This window comes from Schistocerca serialis, chromosome 6 (assembly GCF_023864345.2).
Source record: "Schistocerca serialis cubense isolate TAMUIC-IGC-003099 chromosome 6, iqSchSeri2.2, whole genome shotgun sequence".
NCBI classification, from domain to species: Eukaryota; Metazoa; Arthropoda; class Insecta; order Orthoptera; family Acrididae; genus Schistocerca; species Schistocerca serialis.
In genome coordinates this window covers 436,539,155-436,566,083 of record NC_064643.1, presented here as the reverse complement: position 1 = coordinate 436,566,083, position 26,929 = coordinate 436,539,155, and the positions used below count along the sequence as shown (strand labels likewise).

The following is a 26,929-nucleotide window of genomic DNA, read 5'->3' as shown; positions in this document are numbered from 1 at the left end:
CGGCCTCTTGCTCAGCCAGTCAGTCTAATCTCGCTTACATTGGTTCACACCTCGCTTTGTGCTAGACTGCTTACTTCCTGGTTCATGTATGAGTGGACGTGTTTGTTTCCTTGTGACACTGTTGTTCGGTCTTGTGTATTCATTCTGTCCTTCGTTGGTCGTGTCCGTCCTCTTCCGTTGTGTTGTTGTTCGCGGGTCCCACCGCGCTTTCCGTCATTGCTACCCCGCGATCGTCCTGGTCGCAGTTACAACAGTTTTGATTCTTATGAGCCTGTTATGGGATAATGTAATAAAACAGGTTATACATATGGCAAAAATTTCAATTGTTAATAAAACCTGTTCAGCCTAAAAGTGAAAGCTCTCCTTTTCAGGGAATGTAGAACTATAGGTACTAATCAACAGAAAAAAATCAAAGTTTTATGGATTGGCATTTTTGAAAAAAAAAAAAATCCGTAAATTATAAAAAAAAGTTCAGAACACTATAGTAAAAGAACTCTGACATAAAAGTCCAAATGGAGGATTTCTTTATGATCATAAAGCAATTAGCTTTCAAATAAAAAAAAGCTAACAAAATATCTAGAACTGTTAAAAGATTTTCCAAAATTCACTTCTTCAAAATGGTATGCACAGTGTCATCTTTGGAGTTCTGTATCTCAGAGCAGAAATTTTTTTGGAGAAAACAAAAAAATACATGTTCCTTACTTTGTCCTTCATTTTAACATATACTAAATTCAATAACATCCAGGACTATGAAGGTAAGGTTTTTTCCTAGCCTGCCTGAATTGATATGGACTACGCCTGGAGCTAAAATTTCTGTCATAAGTGATGTTAAAGAGGACGTGATTTAAATTGCAGTGTATCAGCTCAGAATCGAAGATGTAATAAAACATTGTTTTAAGATATCACTAATAAACCAACTGGATACCAGAATTGTGAAAAGATAGGCTGAAAGCTATGAACTCCACTAAAATAATACTTTCAAGATATTCATGTGTGCAGTAGTTTTACACATTTGCTTTGAGAACAACAATTTCATTTTATTTTTATTTCTTATAATTTGTAAATGTATTGTTATTTATGTAATTAGCAAAGCTGAATTGTATTTGAACCTGATTGCTGTCTCTTACAGTGCCGAGGCCAACTCTGATGTGGCAGTTAGTGATCCTTTGCCACTATGAAGAAGCGATCTGCAATTCATTTAATCTTATTTGCTGCATTAGTTTTGCTTGCAGCCCAGTTAAGCCTTCTTGCAATACTATTATATCCACACAGTAAAAGGAAGACAGACTACAGCAGAGACATTCAGATTATTTCTAATATTACAGCACAGTTGCAATTGCAACTTATCATCATTGATAAAATAATTCTAGATAATATCAGTGGCAGTAAGAAGTCTTCAGAAACTGGATGCACATGGTGTACTGAAGATAGGATTGTATCTTTTGCAACACTGTTTAGAGAACTGAAGAACATTGTGAGTATTCTTTTGCTGTTTTCATCCATAGTTAATCATTCTTGTAAACAAGGAAAATGTAATATTTGTGCAGATTACTATATTAGTTTATTGTAGACATCCTACTGAATAATATCTACATGAATTAACAGAAATGAAAGTTGTTGTTGTTGTTGTTGCCTTCAGTCCTGAGACTGGTTTGGTGCAGATCTCCATGCTACTCTATCCTGTGCAAGCTGCTTCATCTCCCAGTACTTACTGCAACCTACATCCTTCTGAATCTGCTTAGTGTATTCATCTCTTGGTCTCCCTCTACGATTTTTACCCTCCACACTGCCCTCCAATGCTAAATTTGTGATCCCTTGATGCCTCAGAACATATCCTATCAACTGGTCCCTTCTTCTTGTAAAGTTGTGCCACAAACTCCTCTTCTCCCCAATTCTATTCAATACCTCCTCATTAGTTATGTGATCTACCCATCTAATCTTCAGCATTCTTCTGTAGCACCACATTTCGAAAGCTTCTATTCTCTTCCTGTCCAAACTATTTATCGTCCATGTTTCACTTCCATACATGACTACACTCCATACAAATACTTTCAGAAACTACTTCCTGACACTTAAATCTATACTCGATGTTAACAAATTTATCTTCTTCAGAATGCTTTCCTTGCCATTGCCAGTCTACATTTTATATCATCTCTACTTTGACCATCATTAGTTATTTTGCTCCCCAAATAGCAAAACTCCTTTACTACTGTAAGTGTCTCATTTCCTAATCTAATTCCCTCAGTATCAACCGACTTAATTCTACTACATTCCATTATCCTCGTTTTGCTTTTGTTGATGTTAATCTTATATCCTCCTTTCAAGACACTGTCAATTCCGTTCAACTGCTCTTCCAAGTCCTTTGCTGTCTCTGACAGAATTACAATGTCATCGGTGAACCTCAAAGTTTTTATTTCTTCTCCATGGACTTTAATACCTACTCCGAATTTTTCTTTTGTTTCCTTTACTGCTTGCTCAATATATAGATTGAATAACATCGGGGAGAGGCTACAACCCTGTCTCACTCCCTTCCCAACCGCTGCTTCCCTTTCATGCCCCTCGACTCTTATAACTGCCATCTGGTTTCTGTACAAATTGTAAATAGCCTTTTGCTCCCTGTATTTTACCCCTGCCACCTTTAGAATTTGAAAGAGAGTATTCCAGTCAACTTTATCAAAAGCTTTCTCTAAGTCTACAAATGCTAGAAACGTAGGTTTGCCTTTCCTTAATCTATTTTCTAAGATAAGTCGTAGGGTCAGTATTGCCTCACGTTTTCCAACATTTCTGCGGAATCCAAACTGATATTCACCGAGGTCGGCTTCTACCAGTTTTTCCATTCATCTGTAAAGAATTCACGTTAGTATTTTGCATCCGTGACTTATTAAACTGATAGTTCGGTAATTTTCACATCTGTCAACACCTGCTTTCTTTGGGATTGGAATTATTATATTCTTCTTGAAGTCTGAGGGTATTTCGCCTGTCTCATACATCTTGCTCACCAGATGATAGAGTTTTGTCAGGACTGGCTCTCACAATTCTGTCAGTAGTTCCAATGGAATGTTGTCTACTCCCGGGACCTTGTTTCGACTTAGGTCTTTCAGTGCTCTGTCAAACTCTTCATGCAGTATCGTATCTCCCGTTTCATCTTCATCTACATTCTCTTCCATTTCCATAATATTGTCCTCAAGTACATCGCCGTTGTATAGACCCTCTATATACTCCTTCCACCCTGCTTTCCCTTCTTTGGTTAGAACTGGGTTTCCATCTGCTCTTGATATTCATACAAGTGGTTCCCTTTTCTCCAAAGGTCTCTTTTAATTTTCCTGTAGGCCGTATCTATCTTTCCCCTAGTGATATAAGCCTCTACATCCTTACATTTGTCCTCTAGCCATCCCTGCTTAGCCATTTTGCACTTTCCGTCGATCTCATTTTTGAGACGTTTGTATTCCTTTTTGCCTGCTTCATTTACTGCATTTTTATATTTTCTTTTTTCATCAATTAAATTCAATATTTCTTCTGTTACCCAAGGAGTTCTACTAGCCCTCGTTTTTTTACATACTTGATCCTCTGCTGCCTTCACTACTTCATCCCTCAGAGCTACCCATTCTTCTTCTACTGTACTTCTTTCCCCCATTGCTGTCAATTGTTCCCTTATGCTCTCCCTGAAACTCTCTACAACCTCTGGTTCTTTCAGTTTATCCAGGTCCCATCTCCTTAAATTCACACCTTTTTCCAGTTTCTTCAGTTTTAATCTACAGTTCATAACCAATAGATTGTGGTCAGAGTCCACATCTGTCCCTGGAAATGTCTTACAATTTAAAACTTGGTTCCTAAATCTCTGTCTTGCCATTATATAATCTGATACCTTCTAGTATACAACCTTCTTTTATGATTCTTGAACCGAGTTATGCTCTGTGCAAAATTCTACCAGACAGCTTCGTCTTTCTTTTCTCTTTCCCAATCTATATTCACCCACTATGTTGCCTTCTCTCCCTTTTCCTACTCTCGAATTCCAGTCACCCATGACTATTAAATTTTTGTACAAACAGATAATGATGGGCAAACTCTAGCTAGTAACAATGTATTGGTGCTTAAATGTGAATTCTTTGTACGAGTTTTTGTTACATCTCTTCCTTCTTTATCTTTAATGTATTGTTTACCATTGCCATGCTTTTAACTTACCATATTTTCAAAACTTTCCTGATGATATTTCATTGTTGAATTATTTATTATGCTGTGCTGCAGTGCTATACACTGAGTGGGGATAGTGATTGACTCTCTTGCCTAATCATCTGAAGCTCTTATGTTCTTTCATCATTTTTTCTACGATGTGTTGCTGAAAGCTAATAAACACTTCAGCTTGTGTGTGTGTGTGTGTGTGTGTGTGTGTGTGTGTGTGTGTGTGTGTGTGTGTGTGTGTGTCTGTGTGTGTGTAGGGTTTTGTGATATCTGATAAGTGGACAACTTTTTCTTTCTGTGTTGCTCTGTTTGATCAAGGCATAACACAGTGTCTGAAGAAATTTCAGATTAGCAACCTACAGTATGTTCATAAAGTTTTCCAAGGTTTAATTTTTTGTGGCATTCATTATCTCTTCCAACAAGCACTGGGTTAGTCACTTCAGACTTGGTTTAACAAAATGAAACCATTAAGTATGGAAAGACACACCTCTCCATAGATTATATGCCACTAAACACCCATATTTCATGGATTGCAAAACCCATGAACTTCATCAAATAAGATTTTTAAGTGCTCACTCAATTGCGTAGGTGTGTTGTGTAGCAGTTTGCAACTAACAGTAAAGATGGACGGGTGTGTAACTATAAAGTAAAGTTGTGCAGCATGAATGGCTGGGAGACCGCGAATACAGGTCCAGCTGGCAAAATTGGAAGATTTTTCCCTATCCTTTGTGCCCTTGGTCACCTTTCCTTTGTGAAGTATGAGAGCTGTGTGGAAGTGTACATGCACATGCATTGCCTAATATAATACTTTATTTCTTGTATTCAAACATATTTATTCAGTTACTGTCTTGGGAGTGATTGTTTGTTTTATCTGTGTTCCAGGAAGTTTTGGTTAGGAGGGCTGAAGATGAAGGTTTCAAGACAGTTGTATTTCACAATGTGCATCCAATAGAGAAACTGCCGACTGGCGATTCTGACATCCCAGTGTGCGTTTTCTTGAAGCACAAGGCAGTGATCCAGTTAGTTTTATTCCATGACCGTGAAGCAAATTTTTGGTGGCACGGGAGTATTCACAGTGACCCAGATGCTCTTCATCAATTGTTTAGTCTTGGAGTCAACCAAGGCTTTAGTTTTATGAATCATGAAGGTGCTTATGACAAATTTGTGACAGAAAAACTTGACTTACATGGTACTGCATTCTATGTGCCAAAGAATATTCCAGACTTTCTTCATGATTCATTAAACTCTCGGTTTCTTGAGTGCAGACATCAAAGTGCTCATCAGTTTTATCAGAAGTATGGAAAAGATAAATCACACGAGGCCTTGAGATTTTCACATAGAGCATGGAAGCTTTTATCGCGAACTAAAACAATACTTGATTCAATAGGAGTTAGATTTTGGCTGAGCAGTGGTACATGTCTTGGTGAGTCAAAAATAGATTGATTTACTAAATTAAATGTTCAGTATGGATTGAAAGTGGAATACAGAAGAATAATACTTACATCCTAGCCATTGAATGCTGCAATAAATAATTTTATGTCTGTTGTCACCTGATACTCCTGTATATCTGTGTGTACTTGTTCTCATGGAAAACACTTTGTTATTTGTCCTGTCATTTCTGCACTTCATCTGAAGGAACATCTTGTTCCAAAAGCCCATGATTAAATATCTTCATAAAGTCTTACATTTGTGCCAACTCTCTTTCTGTTGTTTGAATTTGATAATGAATGAGTACTCTTCTTCTTTCTCTTTTTCCTTCTTGTCGCCAGTAATAGGGCATTCAGATAAATGTTCTAAGAAATTCAGTGCTGTGGAAATACTATCAGTGAGCTGCCACCTCAGTGGAATCCAACAACTGTTAGTTAGTTTACTGTAACGGATCCATACTTTAAATTAATGATATGATATCATTAATTTAAACCCAACAATTACATTTGTTATTGTCACTGATCCATACTTTATTGTGAAAAGGAAAGTTGCTCATCATATAGCGGAGATGCTGAATTGCAGGTGGTCACAACAAAAGACTGTCACAAATATGGGTTTTGGCCAGTAGGGCCTTCATCAAAATTAAACGACACACACACACACACACACACACACACACACACACACACACACACACACACACATGCAAACACAGTTCACACACACTTGACTGCAGTTGTGTGTGTGAGTTGCATTTGCATGAGTATGTATGTGTGTGTGTGTGTGTGTGTGTGTGTGTGTGTGTGTGTGTGTGTGTGTGTCGTATAATTTTGACGAAGGCCTTACTGGCCAAAAGCTATATTTGTGACAGTCTTTTTGTTGTGTCTATCTGTGACTTAGTATCTCCACTACATGGTGAGTGCAAGTTTCCTTTTCTCAATATTGTTACATTCCATCCTGGATTTGCTTGATCCATATGTTGTTCGTTTAGGTGACATAATTATGGCCAGTTGACATACAAATACTTCATGTAAACCCATGAATGAATTTTCTTTCATCTCTTTAGATAGTGCTCCATTTATAATGATGCAGTTTGTTAGTAAATCTGGCCTTTTTAAGTTACACCTCACAGTAGTATCATGAATGTATCAATCGAAGTAATCATATTCAGTATTAACTTTTAGATATTCACACTGAAAATAGGAAAAGAATATATTGTAGAAGTCACTATTGGTCAAGCCTCACACATTGAGCACTAAAATTTGAGCTATGGTGTGTAAGTTGTATCAGTTCATTATACAGGGTGGTCCATTGATCGTGACCGGGCCAAATATCTAATGAAATAAGCATCAAACAAAAAAACTACAAAGAACGAAACTTGTTTAGCTTGAAGGGGGAAACCAGATGGCGCTATGGTTGGCCCGCTAGATGGTGCTGCCATAGGTCAAATGGTTATCAACTGCTTTTTTAAAAATAGGAACACCCATTTTTCATTACATATTCGTGTAGTACGTAAAGAAATATGAATGTTTTAGTTGGACTACTTTTTTTGCTTTGTGGTAGATGGCACTGTAATAGTCACAAACATATGGCTCACAATTTTAGACGAACAGTTGGTAACAGGTAGGTTTTTTTAAATTAAAATACAGAACATAGGTACGTTTGAACATTTTATTTCGGTTGTTCCAATGGGGTACATATATCTTCGTGAACTTATAATTTCTGAGAATGCATGCTGTTACAGCATGATTACCTGTAAATACCACATTAATGCAATGAATGCTCAAAATGATGTCTGTCAACATCAGTGCATTTGGCAATATGTGTAACGACATTCCTCTCAACAGCTTGTAGTTTGCCTTCCGTAATGTTCGCACATGCATTGATAATGCGCTGACGTATGTTGTCAGGCGTTGTCGGTGGATCACGATAGCAAATATCCTTCAGCTTTCCCCACAGAAAGAAATCCGGGGACATCAGATCCGGTGAACGTGCGGGCCATGGTATGCTGCTTCGACGACCAATCCACCTGTCATGAAATATGCTATTCAATACCGCTTCAACCGCACGCGAGCTATATGCCGGACATCCAGGTTGGAAGTACATCGCCATTCTGTCATGCAGTGAAACATCTTGTAGTAAGATCAGTAGAACATTACATAGGAAATCAGCATACATTGCACCATTTAGATTGCCATCGATCTAATAGGGGCCAATTATCCTTCCTCCCATAATGCCGCACCATACATTAACCCGCCAAGGTCGCTGATGTTCCACTTGTCACAGCCATCGTGGATTTTCCGATGCCCAATAGTGCATATTATGCCGGTTTATGTTACCGCTGTTGGTGAATGACACTTCGTCGCTAAATAGAATATGTGCAAAAAATCTGTCATCGTCCCGTAATTTCTCTTGTGCCCAGTGGCAGAACTGTACACGACGTTCAAAGTCGTTGCAATGCAATTTCTGGTGCATAGAAATGTGGTACGGGTGGAATCGATGTTGATGTAGCAGTCTCAACACCAACAGTTTTGAGATTCTCTCGCAGTTTGTCTGCTACTGATATGCAGATTAGTCGCGACAACAGCTAAAACATGTACTTGGGCATCCTCATTTGTTGCAGGTCATGGTTGTCATTTCAAATGTGGCTGAACACTTCCTGTTTCCTTAAATAATATAAACGGTCCATTTTAACATGGGTAATGTATCACTAAGTGAATACCGTCCGCAGTGGCGGAATGTTACGTGATACCATGTACTTATATGTTTGTGACTATTACAGTGCCATCTATCACAAAACGAAAAAAATGGTCCAACTAAAACATTCATATTTATTTACGTACTACACGAATATGTAATAAAAAATGGGGGTTCCTGTTTAAGAAAACGCAGTTGATATCCGTTTGACCTATGGCAGCGCCATCTATCGGGCCAACTATAGCGCCATCTGGTTTCCCCCTCCAAGCTAGGCAAGTTTCGTTCTTTGTAGTTTTTTTGTTTGATGCTTATTTCATTAGATATTTGGCCCGGTCACTATCAATGGACCACCCTGTATATTTTTTTTTCTTTTATTTGGGTGATCAAGGGTCATCCTGTACATTGTTTCTCAAGTATGTGTGAATGTTTCTGTCTGATCTGCTTTCAGAAGACTTTAAAGTGATGATGATTAATTTTCTGTTGTTCTTCAGAATGTTAACTTGTTTGTAAATGACTAATCAGAACTGCATGATTATTTTGAGTAATTTTGTAAAATAAAGTTAATGGTACAGTAGTAGTAATATAGTGGTGGTGGTGATGATGATGATGATGATGATGTTGTTGTTGTTGATTTTTCAGCAGAGTGAGATGCTGTTTCATAGCAGTTCATGTTGGCAATATTAATGCTCGAACTGAAATATTTATTTATAGATCCATTAATCTGCTGGTGGGGTAACAGCATTGTTACACCTAGATTAAAACTAGAAAACAAGGAAAATATAAAAATTTCCATTAAGGTTAAATATTCCTATGCCTCATTGGGTTTCCTTGCATCTAATCAAGAAATGAAGTATTTCAATTTCTGTGCTGTTGTTACACAAGATTTATTTAAACAGGACATGGTACACAGATGTAAGTAAAATACAATTTCGTGAACAGCCCATTAGTGACACACACACACACACACACACACACACACACACACACACACACACACACACCATATAAGCAGTAATTGCTAATACAAGATGCATGGTGTGACCTGGATGCTTTCCTACTCCAGTCAGGCTGATGGGCTCTTTCGTCAGCCATTACAAAAGTGACATAGCTGAAGTGGACAATGGTACCAACAACTGTGGAGCAATGGTGTTACCATCTTATAAACATGCCCCTGCATGGAACATGCCCATTAGAACTGTCATCATTGTGATGGTGCGTTACTTATGTCATGAATTTCTCCAATTATTTTAAAATTATTATTATTATTATTTTCATGCTGATTCATGTTTTTTGTTTCTGGGTTTTAGGCCAACATCAGCTCATAAGATTTCCCAACATGTTAGTACAATAGTTACACTTAATTTTCAGATATTTTTGAAGTTTATGTATACTTTTTTTCTATTTTGCTGGTTATGTAGTTGTTGACAGAGACTATATGTACTTACAAGGGGAAGGTCAGGGGTTTGTAAAGCTGTCCTCAACATGAAGAATGCTATGAAGCATGGGTGTATTGGAGGTAGTGTGGCCTGCCATTCGTTCAGCCATTTGAACTGATCTAGTCAACATATTATTGAGGGACCTACAGTTCGAAGTGGGCTTCACACCATGCTACAACTAGACACTTTTTATGTTAACAATTCATTGCCAGAGGTGAAATATACACTGCCAGAAAAATGCCTTGGATCACCTGAGGTTTGAACTCTGGAACTAGTAATTAGTTTCGTACATATTTTATGGGCAACTTGTGTGTGTTGGCTGTTTCTAATTTTTGCTATAACATACAACAGAAATATGATTTATAGCAGTATTAACCCTGCCCGTATTGTAGAACCTCTGAATCTCCCCATAAAAATGTTGTCATTATTGATAATTGTAGTATTAGCCAGCACAATAAAAAAGTTTACCTTTACTTTAATGGTTCACAGGCATCGTGTCTGACAGTGTTGTGGAAGCTGCACAAAATTTCAATGAGACAGCTGCTCACTATCTTCCGCTGCCGACAGGCGTGTTTCTGCAGTGGCTCACCAGTGTATAAGTTGGCTCAATAGAAAATTACAGGCACCAAGGAGTGGGGCTATAACATCATCATAGATAAATGATAGAGCACAACGACATTCATTGCAGAGAAACGGGCGACAGTCTTTGAGTGCACGATGTGGGAAAAGGGTGGCCGCAAATCGCGGCCCAGCTCACGCGCCAGTAGTGTGTTGGTGCCGAGTTTGAGTATGCAAACTCCGATTCCCCTTCTGGTTATGCGGTTTCGTTTATCTATGGCCAATGATACCTCAGTGTACAACAAATGGTGGTTCTCATACCATGCTGGGTTGAAAACCTTTCACAGTTAATCAGGTCATTACTTATATGTATTTCGACTACTGCTTTAATGATCGAGTACCAGTACGTGGAAGCAGATGAAAGGATTATTGTCTCTCTGTAGTTTATGCCATGTCCCATGTCAAGACAGTATTCAGCCATAGCAGACTTGTCTGGCTGATCTAATGTGGTGTGCTGTCAATGTTCAGCACTTCTATCCTTAACAGGACAACACACCTTAGTCTCATTAGACCTAGGTTGTCTTTAACAGAACACAGCATCACTTGCACTTGTGCTGGAGGGCAGAAGACATATTTTACTTGATGTTTTTTGAACAGCCTATTGATCTTAAAGTACACACCAGCAAAATAGGGTAGAAAACCATCCTCGTGGAGTTGTCCATTTTTTTCTTACTGTTCTTGAGGTTTAGTGTGTGAAGGTTGAATCTGTTTACCAGAGTACCTATTTTGTACAAACACATAGCAAAGATGGCTAAGCTCTGCTGATAAGCTTCCTGCGTCTGAGATAACTAAAGCCCTACAATGGGTGATGGCAGCTTATAGTTCGTAGATAAAGGTCAGTGTGAGTTAGTTCATGAGACACACTGTGACCAGCCCTGTGAACAGCTTACTCACGGAGGCTGGAGTCCCTCCATTGTGGATCAGGTGCCAACAACAGCTTGTCAGTATGCTGCAGGTGTTCACAGCTCCATTAAGTATCCAAACTACCATCTCCTCTTTCTAAACATGGAAACTCATCTCCTGCGATGACAGCCCAGATCAGGGATTACGATCACAGTCCACATCCAGTGGCTCCTCTCTGAATTCCCATTGTTTCCTCTACCACTTTTCGCCCAGGCTCACTCACAAACACCTCCGTGTTGTGCCCCTCTGGGGTTCGGGAGTAGTTCATACTGATGGCTCGATGGTTGCTGGTCACGTAGGCTTTGCTTGTACTTGTGCAGGACATATTGACGTGTGCTCCTTACCATATGGCTTTAGTGTTTTCAGTGCGGAGATGGTTGCCATCTCTCATGCTCTTCTGCCAGTATTACCTTTGCCATCCTTGGTCAGAGGTATCAAGGATTCTTTGTATGCCCTTAAACAAGGTGGAAGCTCAGTGACCTTCATCTGGACCCTGGTCCACCTTGTATCCTAGGGAAGGAACTCGCTGATAGCTTAGCCAAACTCTTTACCAGTAAGCTGGCTCTTGAGATTGGTATTCCAGAAACGGACCTCCATTTGATATTATGCCATCAAGTTGTAGGTATCTGGAATATAAATGGCTCAGTGTTGCTTCACCGAACAAACTATGGGTGATGAAGAGGATTACAAATGTGTGGAGGTCGTCCATGCCCATGCAGGCCTCTTGGAAGGACTGTACTATCCTTTGCCAGCTTTGCATCAGCCATACTCGGCTGACTCATGGTCACCTCCTGCGATGTGAGGCCCACCCCACTGTCATTGTGGTTCCCGTTTGACTGTGGTCAACATTTTGGTGGACTGTCCTGAACTAGCTACCCTGCTGTGGACTCTTAATCTCCCTGATACGCTACCCATGGTGTTAGGAGACGAGGCATCAGTGGCTGCCTTAGTTGTATGTTTCATTCGTGAAGGGGGTTTTTGCCACTCTGCTTGAAGGAGGGCCACTTAAACTTATCGTCCCGTTGGGGGGGGGGTTGGCAGAACACTGTTGCCTCCTCTGCTGAGACCAGGCTGTGGCTGTCTGGGCTTGGTGGTCCATCTCGACCCGCACCCTACCTGGTCTCTTACTTTTCCTTTCCCCCCTCCTGCTTGGGCTGTCCAACTTGTTTGTCTTATGTCTATCTGTGTTTCTGTTGCCCTGCCCATGTTGCTAGTTTCTTCTAGGCAGTTTCTGAGTGGGGTTCTCTGGTAAGACCCAGTGAGGTGGCATAAATGGTTCAAACTGGCATCCGGCCATCTTGATTTAGGTTTTCCATGATTTCCCTAAATCACTTCAGGCAAATGCTGGAATGGTTCCTTTGAATGGGCACGGCCGACTTCCTTCCCTGTCCTTCCCTAATCCGATGGGACTGATGACCTCGCTGTTTGATCCCCTCCCCCAAATCAACCATCCAATCTCTGATAAGTGGTGGGCGTGAGGGCTGTATGTGACCCCATTGCATTCTTCTTTCGGGAACTTCCAGCTGCTCCCTAGACTGCGCACCTTACTTGCCTTTTTTCCTACATCCCCCCTTTCTTCTTCTTCTTCTTCTTCTTCTTCTTCTTCCTCTCTCTCTCTCTCTCTCTCTCTCTCTCTCTCTCTCTTTTTCACAATGCATGGGTCCCTCCTACTGAAATGTTATCACAGATAGAAAAGAGATAGTTAGTATTTAGAGGATAATGTTGCTAACTTGATGAAAGTCATTTTTATTTCCATGTTTATACATGAGATTCTATCAAAACATTCAGATTTATGAAAGATTGTCTGCTACTAGTCGCTTCGCAATGTTTGGTTGTGTCCTGTACTACTAGTTTATGGTGTGTGCACTCATCTTCACGCACACTACAGAAACTGTGGTTCACTTAAAACTTCAGGTTTTTGTACTAGCGTTTTGTGTTTTATTAATGTTAAATTATTATTTTTGCACACAACTAACTGAAAGCCAGAAACTAGTGGGACAACGTTAGATTACTGTGGCAGTTTGGAAAGGAACTTCCAGACATTGAAGGCAGAAACCAGGATTCCAACAGTCTGCAAACTTTTCGTCAAAATTTAAAAATCACTAAAGGCTTAATTCAGTTTTTAAGCCATTGGCAGGTGATACTTGTGGGCATATGTGTAAATCAACATCATGTCTGCTCTAACTGCTTTTCAGTTTTGTGAACTTATGCATCAATAGACATATTAGAGCACTTAAAGTAGTAGACCTGTACATCTTGAGGCAATTTCTGCATTACAGTCTAAAACTTAGTCCACTGTGTGTGATATGAACAAGGTAATACATGAACTACATAAAATAACTCAAGAATTTACCAACGCTTGTGGGAATGTAATCAACTGGTCACTAAGAAAATCCCCACTTGTTACTACATAAATATTAAAGCTACAACTTTACTTTGTAATATAATTTCATGTGACTTTAAGGCACTCTAGCAGTGGACTATCTTTTGTATTACAGCATTGTAGAACTCTATCTCCTTAACCATGATTCAAGGGCATTTTGAAGCTCCTCACTGTGTGCAAACTGCTGTGTAGATTGTCATTTTTCCATGTTGGGGGAAGTGTGATGATCACTGGGAGCCAAATCAGCATTCTATGTAGGATATTCTAATGATTCCCATTTGTAACTTTTCAAGAATTCACAAATTTTTGTGTAACTGGTTAATGCCTCCCACAATGAACGGCACATCACTCCTGGCTGTGCCAAATGGTGAACACTGACAGCCACATATAACTTTAAATTCTGAGTATGTTTTAGTAACCACTGTGTTGACAACACAGAATAGCTACATCAGTTGCTGGTTTTGCTGACCAGCAAAGGTATGCTGCTGGCAGTCTGACCCAGCAGCAGCTGGTGGCAGCACCTGGGGAATGAACTCTGGATCCCAATGTCTGGCTGACTACGTCTAACAATAGACACTACGCGGGTCAGTGGCTACAAGGGTCCTAGTTTGACCCATCAGAGGTGATGTGGGACCGTACTGCGGGTGGTCCTGTAGGATGAGGGGAATGGCTACATGAGCGGACAGCAGTAGAATGCCGATGCTTCTTGTGGCCACACAACAACTCACTTCATAGCAGTCACCGGCTTTGTACCTTTTGCCATCTGGGCATCTAGCACTTACACACTAGGGTCAAGTGTGTTGCCATACAGATGGCACACATAGCTCCCCTGTTACAACACTACAGGAGTGTCCTGAATTACGAATTGCTGGTTGGTTACAGTTTAGTCACATTGACATACTAATGCCAACTGTTATGATAGAATGCTGCACTATATAATTGCAGCAGTCAGGGGCACTGACCTATAAAAAATATTGGGTGGGGGTGGGGGCATACTGGGGGACTTGCCCCGGGAAATTTTCTAAATTATTGATGAAAAATAGTGAGTTTTAAAGGTTTTTTAAGTGGTTTTAGAGTCATATGATCAGCATTAGAACCTCGAAAACTGGACTCTTGATAACTTGACACTACAGGAAACTCGACAAGCCTCACACATTTTTTGGCTTTGAAGAAAGAAACAAAGCATAAACATGCACATTATTTTTGTAAAAAGATAATTTAAGTTACAGTAATATTCATGCTTAACAGACTATTACAGAGCAATGAATATATAGCTCTGAAAAGACTGAAATTATATTTAAATAAATCCTAACCTATCATTAAAAGAATAAAACATAAAATATTGCTGTTGCACAGTAAAAGCACTTTTGTTAATAAGTGAAATAGCTGATTTAAGCTTACTTTGAATAAGGCTCAGGGTTCATTAAGTAAAAACAATAACTCAAAAGTTAATGCTTTAATACAGTTCATAAAGTTGATACAGTACGCCTAATACTTTCAGACAAAAAATATGTAAATAGCAGGTTTTAATTGGGTTTTACACCCTAAAAATATTTAAGTATTTGAAAATAACTAATACAGTACAATAGTTATACAGTACTAAACTAAGACTAATATTTTGAAACTGAAAATTTAACATTATGTATGTATTTAATTCTCTATTTTATAAAGATGTTTAATATTGCTCTAAATGCTTGTATTAGGGCTAGGGTGTCTTTAAAAAGGTGCAAATGTCGACCATCTGACTGGATTACTGAACATGAAGTCGTTTATGACTGGTTGGATATCCAATTCATCCTAAACATCTCAGTGAGAATGAAGAACAGCCAAGTTGTTCAATTGCTTCTGTCGAATTGTTGATCGGAGATATGACTTCAGACGTCTAAGGGCACTAAATGACTGTTCTGTAGTTGCTGTTGTGATTGGAACTACTTGGAGAAGCTTAATGCACTTCACTACTTCACAAAACATTTCTCCAACTGCAGACTCTTGTGTAATGTACTTTCTTACATCACGCATGTTTTTTAAGACTAGTTGTTTGTTATTAGCGATATCGGCTAACATATTCAAGTGTAAGCACAGTCTCCCAGTGTCTAGGTCATTTCTGAAAAACTCAGTTGATTTTTACAAATTTATTTCACCTCTGTTTACTAAAAGCAAGCACTCTTGTTCAACTGCAATGACCGGTGTGAGTCCAGTTGAAGCAAACCGCTCAGTAATGCAAGATTGCACCGTTTCACAAAATTCAGTGTAAATAGTTTTTTAGTATTCTTTTGGGGTTTTGAAAGTATTGTTGTTTTCATACTTCTTTGGTATACTTCAATTCCGATGAAGCGAAAGAGCATCAAATTGTGAAGGTTTTTGTTTTAAACACAATTCCCAAAAGTGTTCAAAACTATCATGCCTTCCATTCAGTATACAGATCAAGTCGTCATGTATTTTTTTCAGATCAGCAACACTTAGATGAGGGCACATCCTCTGCTGTGTTCATTGCATGACAATAAAGACGTAAAAAGAAATAAATCTTGAATTGCAACATTGACTCAAGGTAGCCTGCACATTTGTAACCTGCCTCTGTTTTGTCCTCTTTAGGAAAGTTTCAAAAAACTCAAGAAGTTCGTCAAAGTTTTTCAATATTCTCAAGATACGAGAAGCTTGCATAGTCTATCGAGTTGGGAAAAAGGGTCGTAGACCATCTTGGTCGTTGGCGCTCCCACAGCATATGCTTCTGAAAAGTCCCATCCTTTTGTTGGATGCCCTTACGGTGTTTCATTAAGTCCTTGGCTAAAGCCATAATATCCCTCATAGACTTAAGATGGCAGAGACTGTCTACAATTGCCAAGTCTTAACTGTCAGCAGTGTAGTGCACATAACGTGCTTTTGGTTGTATATAAACAGCTAACTTTTTTAGTCCTTTGAACTTACCTCTCATATTCTAGGCACCATCATATCACTGTCCTCTTACGTTATCCATTAACAAATCAAGACAAGTAAAAACATCTTTTTAAAATACTAAACAGAGTTTGTGATTCAGTGTTGGGGGTCTTGTGTAAGCCAATAAAGCCTTCATTGCTGATTAAGGAATAATCGACAGTATGAATACAAAATGACACTTGATCGTGAATTGAAGAATCGTTTGTTTCGTCAATGATGATAGAAAAAATTTCAGTCTTCGTGATTGAAGCCAATACACAGACTTTTCTAGTAGATCAGTGGGACGTGCACTTATACCCTGAATGCCCTAAACAATCTTTAAACTCGGGTATGTCATTCTTTCGGAGTTTCAACAATTGATAAAAAATTGAGTTTACATCTTTGTGCCCTCTAATTGCTAGTCCTTGTCGGCATAGAAATTGAACGGTAGTAAAAATGGTCTCAAGAGCTAAATGGCCTTTCTGCATATCACTGTCTAACTGTTCATTCAATTGGGATCCCACACTTCGGTTAGTGATAGAATTTAGTTTCGGAACACCTTCTTTATGCGTAAACATATTTTCATGAAGATTGAATTTTTTCAAAGCCTTTTTCCAGTTAGAAAACGCTCAAAAGTAAATGCACCTTTTTTTGAAGAAAATTGTAATAGATTTTTAGCATCTGCCTCTTTGCAGGTTTTGCAAAAAAGTTTTTCGGTAGATGCTTCATATTCTATCCGTGTATACTTGATCAGCCAAGACTTCTGAAATGATATTCCCTTATCAGAATGTCGAGGTTTCGGCTGTGAACGGTTCTTACCTGAAGATGATGAACCAGTTGACTACACAATAATTGTTGGAGCTTGACATGCAGTGTCATCAACTTCTAAACGCACCTTTTTGGTAACAAATGTATCCATTGCAAACTTAATTCACAATGCACTAAGAGACTAAAGAAAACGAATAAAGTATAGTCATATAAAATAGGCCAATAGACACTAAAGTCGGAACGTTAAACACGTCTGCAGCATGCACTGAACAAAACTATCCACACTGAATGACCGCAACAGTTATATAGCCACAGCTTCGTAATGTCTCGAAGCATCAAGGCGAACCGAGGCGCAGGGTTCCAGGTGCTTCTGCTCCCGTCCTTTCGATGTCGTCGTGGCCGCAGCGCTGGCCCGCCAGCGCCAGACTTTACCGGAAGGTTTGCGCACTGGGACAAATTCTAAGTGTGCCTGGAGCACCATAACACTATCATGATTCACACTACTCATTTTCAGTTAACATGCTTACTACCCTAATAATTATTTGTTTTAACTCATTACTGAATGTATTTTAAAAGGTAACTATCATAAAACAAGGAAAATAAAAAAAAATCCAACGTAATTTTGTGATTTTACAAAGCATAAAGTAATTATTAATTTTTGAGGGGGGCTCGGGCCCCATGGAGTCAGCACCTGTGGCTGCAGTCAGTGCGGCTACAGCAGTGGAAGTTTGTGCTGGCCATCCCACTACAAGGGGGGGGGGGGGGGGGATTAATGAAATTATTGGAAGCCTGTTGAAATCTTCTGAAATATCATGGATAGAAATGCCCAAGAACTGCAGAATGACTGGTAAAGTCAACATGCCACCAAAGTAAAGAATTTCATGAAAAGACTGAGCAGTGAGCTCAAGAAGACACCATATTTTATTCTCAGGATCAGTTTATCCAAGTTTCCCAGGTAAAATCCATGGCTTTTGTCTGGCTTAAATTTACTTCCTACGTACCTAACCCTATGTGCTGCTTTAAATTTCAAACCTTGGTTAGACCGCTATGGATTACAAACTTCTGGCTGTGAGCTGAATATGTGATTCAGCTGCCTACAGATCGGACACTCACTGCACTATCTGTCCATGTGTGTCAGTTTCTCCTAACACCATCTAGTTTGGGAGAGATAATTTCAAGTACTCACTGTTCCGACACTGACAATGTTGAGTGTTTGTGGAAAAAGTTCAAGGCAATCGTAAAATGCGTTTTAGACAGGTACGTGCCGAGTAAAACTGTGAGGGACGGGAAAAACCCACCGTGGTACAACAACAAAGTTAGGAAACTACTGCGAAAGCAAAGAGAGCTTCACTCCAAGTTTAAACGCAGCCAAAACCTCTCAGACAAACAGAAGCTAAACGATGTCAAAGTTAGCGTAAGGAGGGCTATGCGTGAAGCGTTCAGTGAATTCGAAAGTAAAATTCTATGTACCGACTTGACAGAAAATCCTAGGAAGTTCTGGTCTTACGTTAAATCAGTAAGTGGCTCGAAACAGCATATCCAGAAACTCCGGGATGATAATGGGATAGAAACAGAGGATGACAAGCGTAAAGCTGAAATACTAAACACCTTTTCCCAAAGCTGTTTCACAGAGGAAGACTGCACTGCAGTTCCTTCTCTAAATCCTCGCACAAACGAAAAAATGGCTGACATCGAAATAAGTGTCCAAGGAATAGAAAAGCAACTGGAATCACTCAGTAGAGGAAAGTCCACTGGACCTGATGGGATACCAATTCGATTCTACACAGAGAACGCGAAAGAACTTGCCCCCCTTCTAACACCCGTGTACCGCAAGTCTCTAGAGGAACGGAGGGTTCCAAATGATTGGAAAAGAGCACAGGTAGTCCCAGTCTTCAAGAAGGGTCGTCGAGCAGATGCACAAAACTATAGACCTATATCTCTGACGTTGATCTGTTGTAGAATTTTAGAACATGTTTTTTGCTCGAGTATCATGTCGTTTCTGGAAACCCAGAATCTACTATGTAGGAATCAACATGGATTCCGGAAACAGCGATCGTGTGAGACCCAACTTGCTTTATTTGTTCATGAGACCCAGAAAATATTAGATACAGGCTCCCAGGTAGATGCTATTTTTCTTGACTTCCGGAAGGCGTTCGATACAGTTCCGCACTGTCGCCTGATAAACAAAGTAAGAGCCTACGGAATATCAGACCAGCTGTGTGGCTGGATTGAAGAGTTTTTAGCAAACAGAACACAGCATGTTGTTATCAATGGAGAGACATCTACAGACGTTAAAGTAACCTCTGGCGTGCCACAGGGGAGTGTTATGGGACCATTGCTTTTCACAATATATATAAATGACCTAGTAGATAGTGTCGGAAGTTCCATGTGGCTTTTCGCGGATGATGCTGTAGTATACAGAGAAGTTGCAGCATTAGAAAATTGTAGCGCAGTGCAGGAAGATCTGCAGCGGATAGGCACTTGGTGCAGGGAGTGGCAACTGTCCCTTAACATAGACAAATGTAATGTATTGCGAATACATAGAAAGAAGGATCCTTTATTGTATGATTATATGATAGCGGAACAAACACTGGTAGCAGTTACTTCTGTAAAATATCTGGGAGTATGCGTGCGGAACGATTTGAAGTGGAATGATCATATAAAATTAATTGTTGGTAAGGTGGGTACCAGGTTGAGATTCATTGGGAGAGTGCTTAGAAAATGTAGTACATCAACAAAGGAGGTGGCTTACAAAACACTCGTTCGACCTATACTTGAGTATTGCTCATCAGTGTGGGATCCGTACCAGATCGGTTTGACGGAGGAGATAGAGAAGATCCAAAGAAGAGCGGCGTGTTTCGTCACAGGGTTATTTGGTAACCGTGATAGCGTTACGGAGATGTTTAATAAACTCAAGTGGCAGACTCTGCAAGAGAGGCGCTCTGCATCGCGGTGTAGATTGCTCACCAGGTTTTGAGAGGGTGCGTTTCTGGATGAGGTATCGAGTATATTGCTTCCCCCTACTTATACCTCCCGAGGAGATCACGAATGTAAAATTAGAGAGATTAGAGCGTGCACGGAGGCTTTCAGACAGTCGTTCTTCCCGCGAACCATACGCGACTGGAACAGGAAAGGGAGGTAATGACAGTGGCACGTAAAGTGCCCTCCGCCACACACCGTTGGGTGGCTTGCGGAGTATAAATGTAGATGTAGATGTAGAAGAGAAGAAAATCACAGAGGTATAGATTACTGAACACATTTCATACTCTGAGACAAAGAAGGCATTTAAGGCCACATAGCCACTTACTTTTGTGACATCATTCACCTTGGAATTGAAAACAACCTGTACCAAAGACTTGTTTTAAGACCCAGACATTGACAGTTGAATAGAGGGCATCAACCTGCAGCTGCACCAGTGAATGTAGCTGCAGACTTCTGGCAATGGTTAAAGCAATAATTAAGTTTAAAGCTAAGACAATGATGGCAGGCAGAAAAAAAGAACCACGAAAATATTGCTGTCAAAATAGTCTTTCTGGCATCTCCAGAATCCATATTCACAATGGTCTGAACATTGATGTCTGCCTGACAGAAACTGGAAGTCCCTCATGTACCCTCCTCCCTTCAGTGCAAACTCTTCGCTATGGAGGAATGACAGAGACAGACAGACAGGTGTTGCCACTAACATAGATCTCATACTATAGTAGTATATCAGTATGTTCAGTACACATGTGAAGAAAATCAAACTTTCAGCTCAGAGAAGACCAGTGTGTAAATGTCTGTAGGAGTCAAATTGTAAACTATCTGAGCCCCTTGGGATACTTGGCTACAGCTGCCACAATAAGAATTCTGTAGTGGAGAGAGAGTTACAGGAGTAGTGTCTACCAGACCTAGCCTCTCCCCTCACCACCAGTGTGCAAGAACTCTGACTATATGTTCCCCCCTATCTGCCCCCACACAAAACTAGAAGAAGAGACTCTCACTAAATTCATTACGCAGCTTCCCCAAACCTTCCTCCTACGTGGAGACCTAAATGCACATGATGCACTTTGTACCACAGCAGCCAACTGCTCCAGGGGTAGAGCCACTGAGAGCCTCCTGTTGTCATCACATACATGTCTGGTGAACACGGGGCAGAGCACGCACTTCAGCAGTACAGCAGGATCATTCACTGCTATTGATCTCTCAACAAGCTCTCCTGCCCCTGCACACATTGTTCAGTGGGAATTGATCGATGCCTAGACTCAAGTTATCCCTTCTAGATATGGATTCATCTGGCAGGCAAAGCATTGCGAGAAAGCAAGCAGCCACAATGGAGGCTCAGTAAGGCAAACTGGACACTGTACAGGCAACTTGCTGTGTTTGAACACTGTCACGGCGACAAGGAGTGGGTGGATCACATTAACAAAGCACTGAAGCATCCATTCCATTGTCCTCAGACCACCTACAAAGGCAGCCTGTCCCATATTGGAGCAACAATGTCAGTCGAGTCAGGGACAAATAGGCGACACTCTGTAGCTTCATACATCCCTCAGGGAGGTTCACCCCTCTTTTGTGAGTATGTGCTTTGTGAGCACAGGCCCCAAAGCTATTGAAGCCCCTACTTCCTATCTTGTGCTGCAATCTCTCATCTTTGACTGTCCTATCTTGTGCTGCAATCTCTCATCTTTGACTGTCCTTCCTTCTGTTACTCTTTCTCATGATAGCGGCCTTTAATGTCAACATGGTTTATAACCTAGGATCTACTTCCCTCTCTCAGAACATTTATTTATTCATTCACCAACTTTTGCTGAAGTAATTTTTGGTCCTCTTTTGTGTTTGACCTTCATTTTCCAATTTTTTCTATAGTGTGGACTGACTAGGGAAGAGCATTTTAAATGGCTTCTACTGCATGCAGTGTTAATGATCTTCTGCACACAATATGTAGCTTCAGGGCAAACAGGGTAACCAATCTGACATGGTAGGGTTGTTACGTACTCTTTTGGTCTAGCCTCCTGACAACACAGAGATCACACTGGTGATGCCTGAGCTGCTAGCTCCCTATGCATGTCAAATAGTCGATGCCCATCTTCCTGGGTGTCAGGACTCCCAGCAAAGGCCATCATGCTACATGGCCTGTGTTGAAGCTGTGTGGCACCTGTCGGGAGAGTCCTTGATCAAAGTAGGTGGCATCACAGCAGACGTTTTGCACATGAAATATGTTAAATTACAATAAAACAGTGGCAATTATGACCGGATTATCTAATCAGATAGGAATAGAAATTTCAGTGGAGACACTTGCAGACATACTTCTTTCCCTACTCTGTCAATGCCATGGGAAGAGAGACAAGCCCGATGTCCGGGAGTGAAACAGTTCTCCCAATACATAGAATGTGCTCCAAGTGGTGGGTATAATTTTACTATTACAAAGCCACTATTTTTTGTGGAACCTACATCCTTCTGAATCTGCTTAGTGTATTCATCTCTTGGTCTCCCTCTACGATTTTTACCCTCCACGCTGCCCTCCAATACTAAATTGGTGATCCCTTGATGCCTCAGAACATGTCCTACCAACCGATCCCTTCTTTTGGTCAAGTTGCGCCACAAACTTCTCTTCTCCCCAATCCTATTCAATACTTCCTCATTAGTTATGTGATCTACCCATCTAATCTTCAGCATTCTTCTGTAGCACCACATTTCGAAAGCTTCTATTCTCTTCTTGTCCAAACTATTTATCGTCCATGTTTCACTTCCATACATGGCTACACTCCATACAAATACTTTCAGAAATGACTTCCTGACACTTAAATCTATACTCGATGTTAACAAATTTCTCTTCTTCAGAAACGCTTTCCTTGCCATTGCCATTTTACATTTTATATCCTCTCTACTTCGACCATCATCAGTTATTTTGCTCCCCAAATAGCAAAACTCCTTTACTACTTCAAGTGTCTCATTTCCTAATCTAATTCCCTCAGCATCACCCGACTTAATTAGACTACATTCCATTGTCCTTGTTTTGCTTTTGTTGATGTTCATCTTATATCCTCCTTTCAAGACACTGTCCATTCCATTCAACTGCTCTTCCAAGTCCTTTGCTGTCTCTGACAGAATTACAATGTCATCGGCGAACCTCAAAGTTTTTATTTCTTCTCCATGAATTTTAATACCTACTCTGAATTTTTCTTTTGTTTCCTTTACTGCTTGCTCAATATACAGATTGAACAACATCGGGGAGAGGCTACAACCCTGTCTTACTCCCTTCCCAACCACTGCTTCCCTTTCATGTCCCTCGACTCTTATAACTGCCATCTGGTTTCTGTACAAATTGTAAATAGCCTTTCGCTCCCTGTATTTTACCCCTGCCACCTTTAGAATTTGAAAGAGAGTATTCCAGTCAACATTGTCAAAAGCTTACTCTAAGTCTACAAATGCTAGAAATGTAGGTTTGCCTTTCCTTAATCTTTCTTCTAAGATAAGTCGTAAGGTCAGTATTGCCTCACGTGTTCCAGTGTTTCTACGGAATCCAAACTGATCTTCCCCGAGGTTGGCTTCTACTAGTTTTTCCATTCGTCTGTAAAGAATTCGTGTTAGTATTTTGCAGCTGTGACTTATTAAACTGATAGTTCGGTAATTTTCACATCTGTCAACACCTGCTTTCTTTGGGATTGGAATTATTATATTCTTCTTGAAGTCTGAGGGTATTTCGCCTGTTTCATACATCTTGCTCACCAGATGGTAGAGTTTTGTCAGGACTGGCTCTCCCAAGGCCGTCAGTAGTTCCAATGGAATGTTGTCTACTCCGGGGGCCTTGTTTCGACTCAGGTCTTTCAGTGCACTGTCAAACTCTTCACGCAGTATCATATCTCCCATTTCATCTTCATCTACATCCTCTTCCATTTCCATAATATTGTCCTCAAGTACATCGCCCTTGTATAGATCCTCTATATACTCCTTCCACCTTTCTGCTTTCCCTTCTTTGCTTAGAACTGGGTTTCCATCTGAGCTCTTGATATTCATACAAGTCGTTCTCTTATCTCCAAAGGTCTCTTTAATTTTCCTGTAGGCAGTATCTATCTTACCCCTAGTGAGATAGGCCTCTACATCCTTGCATTTGTCCTCTAGCCATCCCTGCTTAGCCATTTTGCACTTCCTGTCGATCTCATTTTTGAGACGTTTGTATTCCTTTTTGCCTGCTTCATTTACTGCATTTTTATATTTTCTCCTTTCATCAATTAAATTCATTATTTCTTCTGTTACCCAAGGATTTCTACTAGCCCTCGTCTTTTTACCTACTTATCCTATGCTGCCTTTGCTACTTCATTAATAAAATAAAAAGTACTACTTTCATTTTATTTTATTAGTTTTGTTTATTAATAGAAACTGATGTGTAGGCATGCTATTGCTATTTTGTGTTAAAGTTTTCCTGTCAACTCCACTTTATTTATTTACAGTTCAATTTTTTACTTTTTCATTGCATTACCACCACACTGTCAAAGATGTTACTGATTGTATGTTTCTGCTTCAGTCTATGTGTGTTACTTCTCTCCCAATGTTGTTTGTAAACATTGTAACTTCTTTGGTGACAATACTCAGTAAATGTCTGAAGATGGCCTTGTAAGCCGAAAACCGGTTAACACAACAAAATAATAATAATAATAATAATAATACTGTAGAACAAAACCAAACTGGTGCTTTTCATTTATTATAACGTTGTTCTACCAAGAACCGACGGAAGATTCTGTTAACATGTGCTCAGTCTACAAGAAAGAAAATACGTGACTATAAATCTGTTGACCACCTGTCAGATACTGAGTCATGGGAAAAATCGAACACTTATAACCTGTTAATTTGATGCCTAATAATGCAAAAGTCACAGACGTCACTCCCAGTACCTCAGTTTTTTCCAAACTAGTTCTCCAGTCGCCCTCCTCTCTTGTAGTTCCCATGGCACCACCTTCATGAACCTCTTCCTCAACCAACCGGAGAAACAGCAGCTTCCTCCTCCAAAATCTGTTGGTGACAGGGCTTCCTCTCAGGACCCTATCCCAGGAAACCCACAGATCAAAGGCCACCTGCCAGCCAATGGCAGAAGGAACTGTGACTTGGGGGTCCAGGGGCTGCCCACTCTTCTTCCATCCCCACACACATTACACATAGGCCCTCACAAGAAGCCAGCCACCCAAGGCTGTGGAGGAGGAGGAGGAAAAGAAGAAGAAGAAGAAGAAGAAGAAGAAGAAAAAGCAGAAGCAGAAGCCTAGGCAGTGATCCTGGGGCATGAACAGACCCTTCACACCTAACCTAGGTGCCCGAAATGTGATCATTCAGTGGAACTATAATGGTTATTACTGCCACTTACTGGAACACCTCCTTTTCTCCACTTCTGCAATTCGTGGTACTCTGCCTAAAACACAATTCATTGACGATGATCCCCCCTCCGTTATTGTCATACATTCTGGGGGGACTGTGCTTGCCCATAGAGGGAACCCAGAGGGAGTCTGTATGTTGGTTTGCACAGATGTCCTCAGGGAGTTGATTCCCTTTCATACTACCTTGGAAGCAGTAGTGGTATGGGTGCAAATAGCCTCAGCAATCATTTTCAACATTTACTTAAGTCTAGACAGGCCACTTATGTATAATGTGTTGACCACATTCATCTAGTAACTCCCACCACCCTAATCCTTTTCTCCTACTTAGTGATTTCAGTGCACACCACTCACTGTGGGGGACTACTATTTCATCCAAATGACAGTCTGTATACTGACCATTATCTGTGTCTCGTGGTGCTACACCTACTCTCCTCAGAGCCCCCATGACATCTTTTCAGCTGTCGACCTAACAATCTCTTCCTCCAGTCTTGTGGCTTCAAAACATTGCTGACTACATGATGATCTTCATGACAGTGATAACTTTCCAGTGATTCTGTCACCCACTGATTACTATAACAGATGCTTCAAAGAGCACTCTAGCAGTTGTTTGCCCCTGCTATTACCTTTCATCGACACATTGTACAAGACATGTGCTATCCACCTGCTCTGTAGGTCCCCTCCAAACCTCCATCACCTGCCAGTGCAATAGTGGATCAAAATCATTACAATAGCTATTCAGGATTGCTGAAGAGATCTGTAGTGTTTCAAGTGAAGTCTTTCACAGACTGACCAATCATTTGTCAGCGACTTCATGCTAAGGCTCACTATCTAATTAAATGCAATTTAATTGGGTAGATAAAAACTCTACTCACCAAGTGGTGGCACGAGAACACACACATATAAAAAAGGTTTTATGTATGCAAGCTTTTGGAGCCAGTGGCTCCTTTTTCTGGTGGAAGGGTTGAAGGGGAAGGGAAAAGGACTGGAGAGGTTTAGGAAAAGGGGTAGAGTTCGGGAAAGTCACACGGAAGCCCAAGTCAGATGAGACTTACCAGACAGGATGAGAAGGAAAGACTGATTGTCGGAGACTCAATCAATCATGCTTTCCTTTTCATCCTGTCGGATGCAGGAGGTATTTCTCTGGACATGGCTGAGCCCTGGGACATCACTTGTCTGCTCTAACCTACATACCAATTCAGTCCATATATTTTTACGTATCCATAAACTGTTTTTTAGCTCTGGGCCATTATGATCTTCAG

At 40.3% G+C, this 26,929-nt stretch overlaps 1 protein-coding gene across 4 annotated transcripts in view; it reads left to right on the top strand.

Moving 5' to 3' along the window:
* Window positions 1-26,929, top strand: part of LOC126484042 (ribitol-5-phosphate transferase FKTN-like) — a 93,806-nt gene that overhangs the window by 31,305 nt on the left and 35,572 nt on the right. For all 4 annotated transcript variants that reach the window (XM_050107381.1, XM_050107379.1, XM_050107380.1 and 1 more), the window contains 2 exons: window positions 1,130-1,474; window positions 5,062-5,602. In XM_050107381.1, the coding sequence (XP_049963338.1) occupies window positions 1,175-1,474; window positions 5,062-5,602 (841 nt within the window). In that variant the 5' untranslated portion in view covers window positions 1,130-1,174. The remainder of the gene's footprint in view (window positions 1-1,129; window positions 1,475-5,061; window positions 5,603-26,929) is intronic.